Source organism: Orcinus orca, chromosome 12 (assembly GCF_937001465.1).
Source record: "Orcinus orca chromosome 12, mOrcOrc1.1, whole genome shotgun sequence".
NCBI lineage: Eukaryota > Metazoa > Chordata > Mammalia > Artiodactyla > Delphinidae > Orcinus > Orcinus orca.
In genome coordinates this window covers 12459230-12476188 of record NC_064570.1, presented here as the reverse complement: position 1 = coordinate 12476188, position 16959 = coordinate 12459230, and the positions used below count along the sequence as shown (strand labels likewise).

Genomic DNA, 16959 nt, shown 5'->3' with positions numbered 1-16959 from the left:
TTAGCAACAAGAAGTTATTAATAAAAAAAAAAAAAAAGCCTGCCTCAGCTATTGACTGCCCTGGTCATAAAGATATGGGTGGGGGACCATTATTTTAGAAATACATTCTGGAACCTACCAAGGAAAATAAATGTTAGGACATGGTGATAACATCATAAACAACAAATAAATTAAGCCAAAACCAAACATACTACAATGAGGTATCACCTCACACTGGTCAGAATGGCTATCATCAAAAAATCTACAAACGATAAATGCTGGAGAGGGTGTGGAGAAAAGGGAACCCTCTTGCACTGTTGGTGAGAATGTAAATTGATACAGCCACTATGGAGAACAGTAGGGAGGTTCCTTAAAAAACTAAAAATAGAACTACCATATGACCCAGCAATCCAACTCTGGGACATATACCCAGAGAAAACCATAATTCAAAAAGATACATGCACCTCAATGTTCATTGCAGCACTATTTACAATAGCCAGGTCATGGAAGCCACCTAAATGCCCATCGACAGAGGAATGGATAAAGAAGATGTGATACATATATCCAATGGAATATTATTCAGCCCTAAAAAAGGAACGAAATTGTGTCATTTGCAGAGATGTGGATGGACCTAGAGACTGTCATACAGAGTGAAGTAAGTCAGAAAGAGAAAAACAAATATCATATATTAAGGCATATATGTGGAATCTAGAAAAATGGTATAGATGATATTATTTGCAAAGCAGAAATAGAGACACAGATATAGAGAACAACATAAGGATACCAAGGGAGAAAACCGGAGTGGGCGGGGCAGGTGGGATGAATTGGAAGATCGGGATTGACATATATACACCCCTATGTATAAAATATATAACTAATGAAAACCTACTGTATAGCACAGGGAACTGTACTCGGTGCTCTGTGGTGACCCAAATGGGAAGGAAATCCAAAAAAGAGGGGATATGTATACATATGGATAGTTTTCTTTGTTGTAGAGCAGAAACTGACATGGCAGTGTAAAGCAACTATACTCCAATTTTTTAAAAAAAACATCCATTTTAAAGATCTTTTCACTCACCTGAAATTATGAGGGAAGTATCAGAATTCAAAAAGTCCTCAATAATTCCTATGTTCAGGTTTTCAAGTGGTACCTAAACTGTCCCATTTACCCCTTTCACCCGTGTGGTCATCTTGAAGTAAACTGCTCACTTACAGCTGCTGAAACATCTTTTGCCCTGTGTGGATCTGTCATCATTTCACTTTCTCATATTCCTTTCCCATACAAACTCTAGAAACACAGGTTGGCAAAGAGTTTATCAGTTTTACTTAATTGGTTTGAATTGTCTTCACTGAAGAAACTTTTCTAAATATTGGAATTTTGTTCGGGATACACACAGAAGCTGGTTGTTAGCCGAAACAATGAATATGGATATCAAACACATTAGAAGCCCATAATTCATAAAGCACCTCATTTTGTAGAACTCTCAGAATATATTAGGTGTTCGAAATGCTTTGATTAATTGACTTATATAATTAATTGATAATTAAGTAATGTAATAAGCAATTTTCTCAAAAAAGGACTGGTGCCTACCCTGTGCCTACTGGTTCCAGGCTCTAGGGACACAGTTTAAACCTGAGAGGGAAAGAATACGCCCTCAGGTGTTTCCATTATAATGGGAAAAGAAAACAAGAATATAATAAGCTCTGATTGCACTATAAATTCCTACAGATTCTTTTTATTTAATCTACTTTTTTAATTATTAATTTTATTTAGTTTTTGGCTGCATTGGGTCTTAGTTGTTGTGCGCCAGCTTTCTCTAGTTGTGGCGAGCAGGGGCCACTCTTCGTTGCGGTGCGCTGGCTTCTCATTGTGGTGGTTTCTCTTGTTGCAGAGCACGTGCTCTAGGCGCGTGGGCTTCAGTAGTTGTGGCTCAAGGGCTTAGTTGCTCCATGGCATGTGGGATCTTCCCGGAGCAGGGTTCAAACCCGTGTCCCCTGTGCTGGCAGGCGAATTCTTAATCACCGCACCACCAGGGAAGTCCCAGATTTTTTTTTCAACCTATGCTAAACTTGCTGAGACACTTTTCCCAAAATCTATGCTGATAGGTGATTAATAATGAAAATTAAGAAAACTTAAATGTCTCTTTCAAAGGGAGAATTAACCCATTTCTTATTTTTCTTATGCTGAAAAAAAAAAGGTGCTCTATATTTACTGAAACTTTTAGAACAGTTGTCTCATGAAAAGAGAAATTCTGGCTTTCAAGTAACATTTTCTGCAGAGGTATATTCAGTTTAATCTAAAAACTGATTAGGTTTTTTCTATAGAGATTCTCATAAAACCGATTCCAAGAAAAATCCCTTCCAAATCTAAGATCCTCCAAAATTCGCATGACCTGCATATACAGCTAAATACTAAAAACATCTGATATCGTCCCGGTTACTTGAATCTGCAGACACGTGGAATCATTCAGATGGTGAGAAGGAAAGACAATCACATTAGGGCAGGCAGGTTGGATTCTCAAAGAACTGAAAAGTCTGCATAATATGTATTAAACTACATAGTAACCCACAAACCTCACCAGTTTACCAAAAGTTTTTTATGAAATAAAAGAGTTGGTGATTCACCTTTTCTATAAGAGACCCAGGGCTCCCTTGAACCACTGGGCTCCCTTGAACCACTGATGCAATAGCACAAATGGCATCAATAAATGGTTACTTCACTACTAAAGAACATGGCTTTCTAGTAATTTTATCCAAAGAAAGAGTGTACAAAGCTAAAATAGACCAGAAAAGTCAATGACATTGAATCTAAATGGAACTCCACATTTTTAGCCACGAACTTGTCCTTCCTCAATTTTCATATTATTTTCCCAGTCTCCCCAGGCTCCAAAACTTGGAGTCATTCTTATTTTAGCTTCAAATGTTTTGTGTCCTATATCAAGTGCTCAACATACCTTGCCCTTTCATATTGCGTAGTGTGTCCCAAATTTTCAGTTTCCCCTCTACTCTAGGAGTTCATGTCTCAATACTTGCATTCTGTCACCATCTCTTAACTGACCCTCTGAAAACTCCTTTATTCTCCAATACATCCCCTTTATTACTGCTTGGTTAGTATTTTCACATTCCAATTTCATGAGATCAACTTCAGACTCAAGAATCTGCAGTGGCTCCCTACTGCCTACTGGATCAAATCCACATTCCTGCCCTGTGCATTTGAGACCCCATTTACCAGCCCTGGCTCACCTCTAAATGGAGAAGCCGTGCAGCCCAGGAAATAGTCTGGCTTTGGTGTTGGTAGATCTTGTTTTTAATCCCAGCCCTGCCATATACTCTTTATGCAACTTTGAGCAAATTACTTAAATTCCCTGAGCTTCATTAAACTCCCTTGAAAAATGGGAATAATACAATCTATCTTGCCAGGTTATTATGAGAGTTCAATATAATACCTAAAACAATGGGTTGGCACAGCTCATATATATTTTCATTCCTTTGTTCACATTAGTCCCCAGACAGGAATGCCCACACACTACCCTCTATCCTTAAAAAAAAAAAAAAAAAAACCTGCCTTCCAAGGCTGATCTTAAGAGAATCTTCTCCATGAAGACTTTCTATATCCACTGCAACCCACAGGAATAATGTTTTTTGATTGGTGAAAATTATGTTTATCTAGTAAAGAAGCCTGGGCTCTTTGACCAAGGAAATGATGCAGCTTTGGAAAATGATAAGAAAAGAAAAAACACACCTTCCTAGGTAGAAAGGAGAAAGAATCTTCCAGGAATAAAAGTTGCTTGGCAGAACTCTCTCACATTCGACCCAAAATATTTTCCTTACCCCTGGAATTTCCAGAATTCATCTGTATTGCTCAATCTCAGAGCCATATTTTTCACCAACTTTTCTTTGATCATGTCACTCACATAGGTCTTTTCCTCTCCACCAGTCTTATAAGTTCTTAAGAGAGAATTGTAGTCTCTCATTTATTTTTAATTCTACGTTTACAACAGTTAGCCCAAATTATTTTTAAGTCCTCGATAAATACTGGTGGAAGGATATGTATGTAGGTGGGTGGGTAGGTGGATGAACGGATGGATGGATGATAAACTTTTCATGTTGGGCTCACTTAAGAAGAGACTTTTGATATCTGTTATCTGTAACTAATATTAAACTGTGCTTTGTAATTAAAGCCTAAATTGTTCAGGCAATGCCTCCAAGCTGTATACCAGCACAATGCATTTGTTCCCTTGATGTATTTTGATCGCTCACATGTGCTCTTGGATAAAGTAAGAAAATACACCACTAAGATGAGTAAATGCTCCTTGAGTAGAAATATTTAAGAACCTCACTGATTTTAAGTGGGTTGTATAACATAATAATATATATAATATTTACTATATGATTGGTCTTGGGTATAAATAAAATCCACAATATATTTCCCAAGGAACTACGCTAAATTTTAATTAAGAATTCTTAGAAAAGAAAAATAAGAAGTTATAGCAAAAGAGGGAAATCTAAAAACTGAAAGATATAAGATAGTTTTAACAAATAAGTAATCACACCTTAAGGACCTATACTGTCACTATTTCGTAGCAACATGCCTGAAGGAAAACAATAATTCAGAACTTTGCTTCTCCTTCTCCAGAGAGAAGATATTGATCCCAAACATCAGTCTCCAGCTGTGCCTGAAATCCAGGCGAAATGCTAGAGTGGAGGGAATTCCCTGGGAAACCTTTCTCTCTTTCAACGTTTCTGCCCCCAGCCTGGTGATCTGGATGAATGAACCCTTGTCTTCAGCCAGAGGCCATGGCTAGAAAGAACCTAATAAAATAAACTCCGATAAGATGTTAGCAAAATGGGAACTGCTGTGTGGGACCTATTTGGGACCGTGGAGCCCTTCTAGCAAATCTCAAATTGGACCTTTTCCTGTATTTTTAAGAATAGACGTGACTATACGTGACTATTTTTAAAAGAGACATAGTTTTGCTGGAAAATTATTTTCCAGCAAAAGCAGTCCTGGGGCATTCTCTGGCACTGAGACAAAGCGGCTGTCTGCAATCCAAGAAGAGAGCCCTCACTAGGAATCAACCATGCTGGCACCCTAACCTTGGGACTTCCAAGCCTTCAGAACTGTGAGGGGAAAAAAAACTGTTATTTAATCCACCCAGTTTACGGTAGATTCTTCTGGCATTCAGATCTTAAAAGGGAGAAGGGGGCTTCCCTGGTGGCGCAGTGGTTGGGAGTCCACCTGCCGATGCAGGGGGCGCGGGTTCGTGCCCCGGTCCGGGAGGATCCCACGTGCCACAGAGCGGCTGGGCCCGTGAGCCATGGCCGCTGGGCCTGCGCGTCCGGAGCCTGTGCTCCGTGGCGGGAGGGGCCACAACAGTGAGAGGCCCGCGTACCGCAAAAAAAAAAAAAAAAAAAAGGGAGAAGGTCTTGAGCTTCTGTAAGACTCACTGGTTATAACTGTCTCTTGCTGAAAAAGATGATCTTTCACTAGAGAACTGGAAGTATCATCTTCACCTGCTTAATGGGAACAATCCCCAACCCATTTGTTGCCTGAATGTAAAAAACAACAACAAAATAAGATACCTTCACTCTAACAAGAATTTAGCAAATCATACCAAGGATTGTGCTGTGTGATACGAGGGATCGAAGAAGGAAGACAGTAAGTAGTCCACATAATTTTAAAACAGATTTTTTTTCCCCCTCCATATAATTTGAAAGCTCCTTCATTCGACTCTGAGAAAGACAGGGGAGATTGGTTCAAGATGGTGGAGTAGAAGGACGTGCTCTCACTCCCTTTGCAGGAACACGAGAATCACAACTAACTGCTGAACAATCATCGACGGGAAGACACTGGAACTCACCAAAAAGATACTCACATCCAAAGACAAAGGAGGAGCCACAATGAGACGGTAGGAGGGGCACGATCACAATGAAGTCAAGTCCCATAACTGCTGGGTGGGTGACTCACAAACTGGAGAACACTTATACCACAGAGGTCCACCCACTGGGGTGAAGGTTCTGAGCCCCACGTCAGGCTTTCCAATCTGGGGGTCCGGGAACGGGAGGAGGAATTCCTAGAGAATCAGACTTTGAAGGCTAGCAGGATTTGATTGCAGGACTTCGACAGGACTGCAGGAAGCAGAGACTCCATTCTTGGAGGGCACACACAAAGTAGTGTGCTCATCAGGACCCAGGGGAAGGAGCAGTGACCCCAAGGGAGACTGAACCAGACCTGCCTGCTAGTGTTGGAGGGTCTCCTGCAGAGGCAGAGGGTGGATGTGTGTTACTGTGAGGACAAGGACACTGGCAGCAGAAGTTCCAGGAAGTACTCCATGGCATGACCCCTCCCAGACTCTGCCATTAGCCCCACTAAAGAGCCTGGGTAGGCTCCAGTGTTGCGTCGCCTCAGGCCAAACAACCAACAGGGAGGGAACCCAGCCCCACCCATCAGCAGACAAGTGGATTAAAGTTTTACTGAGCTCTGCCCACCAAAGCAACAGCCAGCTCTACCCACCACCAGTCCCTCCCATCAGGAAGCTTGCACAAGCCTCTTAGATAGCCTCATCCACCAGAGGGCAGACAGCAGAAGCAAGAAGAACTACAATCCTGCAGCCTGTGGAAAAAAAACCACATTCACAGAAAGATAGACAAGATGAAAAGGCAGAGGGCTATGACCCAGATGAAGGAATAAGATAAAACCACAGAAAAACAACTAAATGAAGTGGAGATAGGCAACCTTCCAGAAAAATAATTCAGAATAATGATAGTGAAGATGATCCAGGACCTCAGAAAAAGAATGGAGGCAAAGATTGAGAAGTTGCAAGAAATGTTTAACAAAGATCTAGAAGAATTAAAGAACAAACAAACAGAGATGAACAACACAATAACTGAAATGAAAAATACACTAGAAGGAATCAATAGCAGAATAACTGAGGGAGAAGAATGGATACGTGACCTGGAAGACAGAATGGTGGAATTCACTGCTGCGGAACAGAAGAAAGAAAAACGAATGAAAGGAAATGAAGACAGCCTAAGAGACCTCTGGGACAACATTAAACGCAACAACATTCACATTACAGGGGTCCCAGAAGGAGAAGAGAAAAAGAAAGGGTCTGAGAAAAAATTTGAAGAGATTATAGTTGAAAACTTCTCTAACATTGTAAAGAAAACAGCCATCCAAGTCCAGGAAGCACAGAGAGTGCCATACAGGATAAACCCAAGGAGAAACACGCCGAGACACATAGTAATCAAATTAGCAAAAATTAAAGAAAAAGAAAAATTATTGAAAGCAGGAAGGGAAAAACGACAAAAAACATACAAGGGAACTCCCATAAAAGCTGATTTCTCAGCAGAAACTCTACAAGCCAGAAGGGAGTGGCACGATATACTTAAAGTGATGAAAGGGAAGAACCTACAACCAACATTACTCTACTTGCAAGGATCTCATTCAGATTCGATGGAGAAATCAAAAGCTTTACAGACAAGCGAAGCTAAGAGAATTCAGCACCACCAAACCAGTTCTACAACAAATGCTAAAGGAACTTCTCTAAGTGGGAAACACAAGAGGAGACAAGGACCTACAAAAACAAACCCAAAACAGTTAAGAAAATGGTCATAGGAACATACGTATCGATAATTACCTTAAATGTGAATGCATTAAATGCTCCAACCAAAAGACACAGGCTTGTTGAATGGATACAAAAACAAGATCCATATATATGCTGTCTAAAAGACACCCACTTCAGACTTAGGGACACATTCAGACTGAAAGTGAGGGGATGGAAAAAGATATTCCATGCAAATGGAAATCAAAAGTAAGCTGCAGTAGCAATACTCATATCAGATAAAATAGATTTTAAAATAAAGAATGTTACAGTAGACAAGGAAGGACACTACATAATGATCAAGGGATCAACTGAAGAAGAAGATATCACAATTATAAATATATATGCACCCAACATAAGAGCACTTCAATACATAAGACAAGTGCTAACAGCTATAAAAGAGGAAATGGACAGTAACACAATAATAGTGGGGGACCTTAACACCTCACTTACACCAATGGACAGATCATCCAAACAGAAAATTAATGAGGAAAACCAAGCTTTAAATGACACAATAGACCAGATACATTTAATTGATACTTACAGGTCATTCCATCCAAAAACACCAGATTACACTTTTTTCTCAGATGCACACAGAACATTCTCCAGGATAGATCACAAATCTTGATCACAAGATTGTGATCTATCTTGGTTCACAAATCAAGCCTCAGTAAATTTAAGAAAATAGAAATCATATCAAGCATCTTTTCTGACCACAATGCTGTGAGATCAGAAATCAATTACAGGGAAAAAAAAGTACAAAACACATGGAGGTTAAACAATACGTTACTAAATAACCAAGAGATCACTGAAGAAATCAAAGAGGAAATAAAAAAATACCTGGAGACAAATGACAATGAAAACATGACAATCCAAAACCTATGCGATGCAGCGAAAGCAGTTCTAAGAGGGAAGTTTATAGCTATACAAGCCTACCTCAAGAAACAAGAAAAATCATAAATAAACAATCTAACCTTACACCAGAAGGAACTAGAGAAAGAAGAACAAACAAAACCCAAAGTTAGCAGAAGGAAAGAAGTCATAAAGATCACAGCAGAAATAAATGAAACAGAAACAAAGAAAACAATAGCAAAGATAAAAGTAAAAGCTGGTTCTTTGAGAAGATAAACAAAATTGATAAACCATTAATCAGACTCATCAAGAAAAAGAGGGAGAGGACTCAAATCAATAAAATTAGAAATGGAAAAGAAGTTACAACAGACACTGCAGAAATACAAAGCATCCTAAGAGACTACTACAAGCAACTCTATGCCAATAAAATGGACAACCTGGAAGAAATGGACAAATTCTTTTCTTTTTTTTGGGGGGGGGGTGGGTGGGGTATGTGGGCCTCTCACTGTTGTGGCCTCTCCCATTGCAGAGCACAGGCTCCGGATGCGCAGGCTCAGCAGCCATGGCTCACGGGCCCAGCAGCTCCACGGCGTGTGGGATCTTCCCAGATCGGGGCACGAACCCGTGTCCCCTGCATCGGCAGGCAGACTCTCAACCACTGCGCCACCAGGGAAGCCCAGAAATGGACAAATTCTTAGAAAGGTATAACCTTCCAAGACTGAACCAGGAAGAAATAGAAAATACGAACAGACCAATCACAAGTAATGAAATTGAAACTGTGATTAAAAATCTTCGAACAAACAAAAGTCCAGGACCAGATGGCTTCACAGGTGAATTCAATCAAACATTTAGAGAAGAGCTAACACCCATCCTTCTCAAACTCTTCCAAAAACTTGCAGAGGAAGGAATACTCCCAAACTCATTTTATGAGGCCACCATCACCCTGACACCAAGACCAGACAAAGATACTACAAAAAAAGACCCAATATCACTGATGAATATAGATGCAAAAATCCTCAACAAAACGTTAGCAAACAGAATCCAACAACACATTAAAAGGATCACACACCATGATCAAGTGGGATTTATCCCAGGAATGCAAGGATTCTTCAATATATGCAAATCAATCAATGTGATAAATCATATTAACACACTGAAGGAGAAAAACCATATGATCATCTCAATAGATGCAGAAAAAGCTTTTGACAAAATTCAACACCCATTTATGATCAAACTCTCCAGAAAGTGGGCATAGAGGGAACCTACCTCAACATAATAAAGGCCATATACAACAAACCCACAGCAAACATCGTTCTCAATGGTGAAAAACTGAAAGCATTTCCTCTAAGATCAGTAACAAGGCAAGGATGTCCACTCTTACCACTCTTATTCAACATAGTTTGGGAAGTCCTAGCCACAGCAATCAGAGAAGAAAAAGAAATAAAAGGAATGCAAATTGGAAAAGAAGAAGTAAAACTGTCACTGTTTGCAGATGACATGATACTATACATACAGAATCCTAAAGATGCCACCAGAAAACTACTAGAGCTAATCAATGAATTTGGTAAAGTAGCAGGATACAAAATTAATGTACAGAAATCTCTTGCATTCCTATATACTAATGATGAAAAATCTGAAAGAGAAATTAAGGAAACACCCCCATTTACCATTGCAACAAAAAGAATAAAATACCTAGGAATAAACCTACTTAGGGAGCCATAGACCTGTATGCAGAAAACTATAAGATACTGTTGAAAGAAGTTAAAAATGATACCAACAGATGGAGAGATATACCATGTTCTTGGATTGGAAGAATCAATATTGTGAAAATGACTATACTGCCCAAAGCAATTTACAGATTCAATGTAATCTCTATCAAATTACCAATGGAATTTTTTACAGAACTAGAACAAAAAAATCTTAAAATTTGTATGGAGACACAAAAGACCCTGAATAGCCAAAGCAGTCTTGAGGGAAAGAAACAGAGCCGGAGGAATCAGACTCCCTGACTTCAGACTATACTACAAAGCTACAGTAATCAAGACGGTATCGTACTGGCACAAAAACAGAAATGTAGATCAATGGAACAGCATAGAAAGCCCAGAGATAAACGCATGCACCTATGGTCAACTAATCTATGACAAAGTAGGCAATGATATGCAACGGAGAAAAGACAGTCTCTTCAATAAGTGGTGCTGGGGAAACTGGACAGCTACGTGTAAAAGAATGAAATTAGAACACTCCTTAACACCATATATAAAAATAAACTCAAAATGGATTAGAGGGGCTTCCCTGGTGGCGCAGTGGTTGGGAGTCCGCCTGTCAATGCAGGGGACGCGGGTTCGTGTCCCGGTCCGGGAGGATCCCACATGCAGCGGAGCGGCTGGGCCCGTGAGTCATGGCCGCTGAGCCTGCGCGTCCGGAGCCTGTGCTCCGCAAAGGGAGAGGCCACAACAGTGAGAGGCCCGCGTACCGCAAAGAAAAAAAAAATGGATTAGAGAACTAAATGTAAGACTGGACACTATAAAACTCTTAGAGGAAAACATAGGAAGAACACTCTGACATAAATCACAGCAAGATCTTTTTTGATCCACCTCCTAGAGTAATGGAAATAGAAACAAAAATAAACAAATGGGACCTAATGAAACTTAAAAGCTTTTGCAAAGCAAAGGAAACTACAAACAAGACGAAAAGACAACCTCAGAATGGGAAAAAATATTTGCAAATGAATCAATGGATAAAGGATTAATCTCCAAAATATATAAACAGCTCATGCAGCTCAATATTAAAAAAACAAACAATCCAGTCCAAAAATGGGCAGAAGACCTAAATAGACATTTCTGCAAAGAAGACATACAGATGGCCAAGAAGCACATGAAAATCTGCTCAACGTCACTAATTATCAGAGAAATGCAAATCAAAACTACAATGAGGTGTCACCTCACACCAGTTAGAATGGGCATCATCAGAAAATCTACAAACAACAAATGCTGGAGAAGGTGTGGAGAAAACGGAACCCTGTTGCACTGTTTTTGGGAATGTAAATTGATACAGCCACTATCAACAGTAGGGAGGTTCCTCAAAAAACTAAAAATAGAACTACCATATGACCCAGCAATCCCACTACTGGGCACATACCCTGAGAAAACCATAATTCAAAAAGACACATGCACCCCAATGTTCACTGCTGCGCTATTTACAATAGTCAGGTCATGGAAGCCACCTAAATGCCCATCGACAGACGAATGGGTAAAGAAGATGTGGTACATATATACAATGGAATATTACTCAGCCAAAAAAAGGAACGAAATTGGGTCATTTGTAGAGATGTGGATGGATCTAGAGACTGTCATACAGAGTGAAGTAAGTCAGAAAGAGAAAAACAAATATCGTATATTAACACGTATATGTGGAACCTAGAAAAATGGTACAGATGAACCGGTTTGCAGGGCAGAAATAGAGACACAGATGGGGAGAACAAACGTATGGACACCAAGGGGGGAAAGTGGAGGGGTGGGGATGGTAGTGTGATGAACTGGGAGATTGGGATTGACATGTATACACTGATGTGTATAAAATGGATGACTAATAAGAACCTGCTGTATAAAAATAAAGAAAATAAAATCTTTTTTAAAAAGCAGTCCTTATTCACCATCCCATTTCTCAAAATTCCCATGGGTAAGGTAAATGCTGATGATTCCTAAATCTGATTTATTTATGAAATCAACAAATATTACTTGAGTACCTAGGAAGTATCAGACACTACCTAAGGCGCTAAAGATATACTACGGTCTTTCTCTACAGAGATTATTATCAATTATGGAAAACAGCAAGTCTAACAACATGTACAAAAGAGGAAGATAAGTGTAATAAGTATAGGTTGCTATGGGAGAAGAAGAGGCAGCCTAATTTGGGTCAGAGGAAAGGTAAGAACACCTCGAGGATGCGCTATTTAAACTAAAATTTGACTTAAGAGGAGGAATAAGCTTGATGGAATTGGGTGGGAGAAAGACTGTACAGCATGAAGGCAAAGAGTTTGCTGAGCTGAAAAACAGCATATGCAAAGGCTTAAAGAGACAGCCGGCATATAGGACATTAATAAGGAATTAAAAGCAGTTGTGTAGTTGAAGCTTGGGTGGAGGTGGGGAAGCTGGGGAAGTAAGATAGGTACAGGTCAGAAGACACCCAGGAGCCAGGAAATGAATTGGTACTTTATCTAGAGGCAAACGAAAACAATTGTGTGGATTTCAATCCAGGATTTTAAACAGCCTGGATTTTTAAGGCTGTTCAACTTGAATACGGTTTTGTAAGGCATAGCATAAATTCTTGTGTGCTGCATCACATTCTATGCACATAATATGGGGTGTGAAAAATGGTAGATGAGTGTCTGGACTTGACCTTTCTCAAGGAAATCTGCGTAGTACTTTTTAAAGCAGCAAAGAGTGATGGAAGAAGGCAGTACACCATGCGTCAGTTACTAGGTAACAACAATGACAAAACGCTTAGAGAGGTGAGGGTGATGTCTCCTCGGGTTGTGTCAGGGAACAAGAGAGACAAGCAAAGGGATCCCGTGAGCTCACTTGTACTTGCACATAAGAACGGCCCCACGTTTCACTTCTAGAGTTGTTCTCTCCAAACCCCACTGAACGCAGACAATAGGGGAGTTGAACCACATCATTTATCCTGGTCCCCGCATGGGGTCAGGTTGGCATATGACAACAACCGGGGGCTGAAGAGTCAAAGGGGCTAAAGAGGATGTATTGTACCCCCTCCCCTTAGGACTTGGGTCACTTGAAGAATGTACACAAGTTCTATGAGTCTCAGCCTTCCCAACTTTCTAAACGTGGTGACAATTGCTACCTTGGAGGGTATTTTGGAGAAGTTAAAAAGAGCGTGTATGAAAGGTGTCTCGACTCTCCCTTGACATATGGTAGGCATTCGATAAGAGGTGGCTCTGGCTGTGATGCTATCAGCTCCATTACCATATGAGAAAGCATAGGGAACAGGGAAGGTAGAAGAAACAGAAGTTTGTTCATAAGACATTGGTGCCTTGGGAGCTACTCCGTTGAATCTGAATTCCTTGAGTGGCAGAAAGTAAATAAATATTCTCAGCCTGAGGGTATGTGTTCGGCAATTATTTCACAGTTGATATTCACACAGATAGCAGGACTATGACCGTTAATTAAGTATTCACTGAGTAGCCTTTTTTCCCCCAAACAAACATATAATTAAGATGTCAGGGTGTGTGTGCGCGTGCGCGCGCGCGCGTGTGTGTGTATGTGTGTGTGTGTGTGTGTGTGTGGAGAGATTATTCCTCTGTAACACAGAGTCATAGAATTAGGAAGTTGAAAGGCTCCTTCTGTTATATACCACAAGTTTAATAGAGTAATTCTGTGGCCAAATAACAGTCAATTTATTCTCCATTCAATGTTGCTAATCTAATTCTATTCGAGTACGTGAGATTCCTAAAGCCTAAAATAGGTAATTCATTGCTCTTCTAAGAGAAACTTAAGCCAAATGAACTTATGAAGCCAAATAAGCCAAATCTGTAAGTATGTGTGGTTCCGAGGGGGCTCGATCCTATGAAGACAGGAGCGGTACCAGAACATATGTGCAGAATAATGTGACTGAATGAGAAAATTAATGCCATGCTTATATCTGAGTTTTGTTACTTCCCACAGATGTGTCATGCTCCATCAGCACCCAATCCTTCCAACAGCCTCAGAAAATTCCTAGAGAGCTATTAAAAGGTAAATCAGTAAGCCCTCTCATTTCATGGAAGATGCAAACTATCACTTGCACAACTAACCAAAAGCAAGAGCCTAAGATATTATAAACGAGAGGGAGAAAGTTATATTAACCATAATTAATTAACCTTCGTTAAGAAGGAAGCTGTATTTGTTCAGGAAAAATCCCTTAGGATAGAAGGTGAGACCCCAGCTCCAGTTTGCCTTAATTTGGGTAAAATTATCCCATGCTAGACAAGATGGTAAATGTATCCAGGAAGGGAGAAGAAAAGAGAGAAAAAGAAGGTAGTGGAAGACTGCGTACTCTGCAAGGTGCTTCTTTCTTGTGAAGCTCCCAAATATTTGATAAAATTGTTAAAACTCGCCAAAAGCTCAAAAATATATATTTTTATAAAACTCAGTGAAGAATTTTGTACCATGTTTTGGGTGAAACCAAATCTGTAAGCTTGGGAACAGGGGACAGGGGAGGGGGAGTACAGAGAAAAGCACAGGGGAGGATGCTTATTCCAGGGCACTGGAATTGGATTTGGGTCCAGTTTAATCAAATCCTTACAGGACAGGTGCCTTGGGTTATGCGGGTACACAACTTTTTGATTAGTGGCCAGTGAGTGTAAATTTATCGACTAAAAATTTCACCCACAAACTACACGGGGCACTTATTTTACATTTATAAAGTTATTTGCCCTAAAGCTCTGTTGCTTGAGAGATGGGCATACACAAGTCATTTTAAAATAATGGTATCACGTAAAAAGAATTTTTCTGGCTTGTGGTCAATTTTTAAATGATTTTCCCTTAATGGATTAAAGGACATCCATTGCTGACCTTCACTCTACCACAAAGGGAAACTCAGGCTCTCCTGAGATCAGCAAATGGCTACTCGGTGTTCATGGAGAGAGTTCCTTTGTGAAAGGTCTCTACTCAGTATTCGACAAATATCGTTGTTTTCAGAATGTTTCAAGCCAGGAAAGATCAGTACACATTTTAACAGTAACTTTATTTGCAGCCCTTTCCAACAGAAAACTCGCCTGCAAAGCAGACCACAAAAGTGAAGTGCCTATTACAGGATAAATGAGGCAGCTTTCTTATCAAGTGTTGTCCAAGCATCATTAGTTTAATGCCTTCACTGTACATGCCAAAGAACGAGAGATGACAGTCACCAACACAATGCCAGCACACAGGTTAGCGATTCCAAAACCAACCCACCTAATAGAGAAGGTCAGAGGAAAAAAAGATAATAAAGGAGGAGAAAAGAAAATAGCTTCCTGTGGACTGAATCAATTTACACCCCAATAGGTCTTAAAGTTGAGTCCCTTTTTTTTTTAGTAGAGATCTTAACAATGTCAAGTTCCCATATCAAGTGCTGTCCAAGGAAATCCTGAAATGATTAGCATCGACCATGGAAGAGTAACATTAATAGGCCCTGAAATCCTCCTTCAATAAGGATATATATTTGGATGCCCCTCTTCAACCAAAGATTAGTCAAGCAGAATGGTTTTCTCCTCCATCAAGTATAATAGAATAACCTACATACCTACAGAAACGTTTCTAGAACTTATTTGTTTCTTTGCCCTGTTCCAAGTCCCAGAAATAAAAATGATCTTTCCCATGGGGTTCACCTGCTCCACAATGATCTTTGACCCACCCTTTGTTACAGGGTCCTGGGACAGGAGGAAGACAGTGGACTCACCATTTGATTGCTGTACCAGTACAGTGATGATCCCTTCAGGACCACCCAGAACTTTTTCCATTTGTTGCCTAGGAAAGTTCCTTTTTCCTTTTTCTTACATAGCCACCCTTGGCAGTCAGCGTGCCCCAGGTCTTTACATGATATCCTCCTCCGACTCATGGTGAAAAAACCTGCAACAATTATGTGAAAAGGTAGGTAACATCGTACCCTGATGTATGTGTTCGCTGTTTACCTCCAGGAAGTTGGATTTTTGTACCAAGATTTACGCAAAGCAAATGCAAAAAGAAAGTAATTTATCGATTTTCTTTTTAACCATTCATTTGGTGCTTAGAAGGTACAAGATATGATCAAGGAAACAGTGAGACTCACATGCAAGTGTTAGTCTAAGAATATTCTTCAATGGAATAAGCTGAAAACATGAAAATCATGAGTCTGGCAGGCACATCACTGCACTAACACAGCTCGTTTCAACAATAATAGCAGTAGTTATGCAAGAGATGCTAAAGGGTTAATGCCCACCTAGAAACACGGCCACTTCCCCGACTCAGTGCCAGTCTTTCTAAGCTCTATTGACATACCACGGGGGATTAACCGAAACGAACAGCATGCCGTCATTTCTTAAAATCGATCCAAAAGAACCCCAAATTAATCTGCCATCCACCTTCTGATACTAGCATTAAGACAGACAAAAATCAGATCCTAAAGAAGGCATCCAGGAGAAAAGGACTCTCACACACACACAAACGGGATAAAGAAACAAAAGATCTAATTACCTTTAGTTTTCCTTCTCTGCTTCTGACGCAAGGGAACCTGCTGGAAATGCAGGAAGGAAAGAAAAGAGGAAATTTCTGATTGTGTTGTAACATTTGTAACGAGAGCAAGAGGGAGGAGGTGGCAGTATGTACGAGCAGGATGGAAGCTAAAAAAAAAAACTCTCCAAGCAGAGCTAAAGGGGAGCTACTAGCTGAGGCACAAAATGTGCTAATTAGAATCAATAGACATGGAGCTGCACCTGAAAAAGATACGTAACAGCATTTATCACTAATGTTTCCTGTTTCCACCCACAGGCATCTTTCTCACTACCGCTTTA

At 40.1% G+C, this 16959-nt stretch overlaps 2 protein-coding genes across 13 annotated transcripts in view; one reads left to right on the top strand and one right to left on the bottom strand.

Moving 5' to 3' along the window:
* Positions 1-16010, top strand: part of OPRM1 (opioid receptor mu 1) — a 159923-nt gene extending 143913 nt beyond the window's left edge. The window contains exon 4 of the mRNA XM_012536773.2: positions 15972-16010. Within this exon, the coding sequence (XP_012392227.1) occupies positions 15972-16010 (39 nt within the window). The remainder of the gene's footprint in view (positions 1-15971) is intronic.
* Positions 1-16959, bottom strand: part of IPCEF1 (interaction protein for cytohesin exchange factors 1) — a 183154-nt gene that overhangs the window by 64614 nt on the left and 101581 nt on the right. For 9 of the 12 annotated variants that reach the window (XR_004476519.2, XM_033404499.2, XM_033404489.2 and 6 more), the window contains 2 exons: positions 16643-16682; positions 15870-16039 (listed from right to left, as the gene is read on the bottom strand). The exons of 1 other annotated variant lie outside the window; for it this stretch is intronic. Coding sequence is in view for 10 of the 11 variants with exons in the window: in XM_033404499.2 (XP_033260390.1) it covers positions 15870-16039; positions 16643-16682 (210 nt within the window). In the remaining variant the exon portion in view is untranslated. The remainder of the gene's footprint in view (positions 1-15869; positions 16040-16642; positions 16683-16959) is intronic. 2 more of the 12 variants (XM_033404524.2, XM_033404543.2) reach the window with 1 other exon arrangement.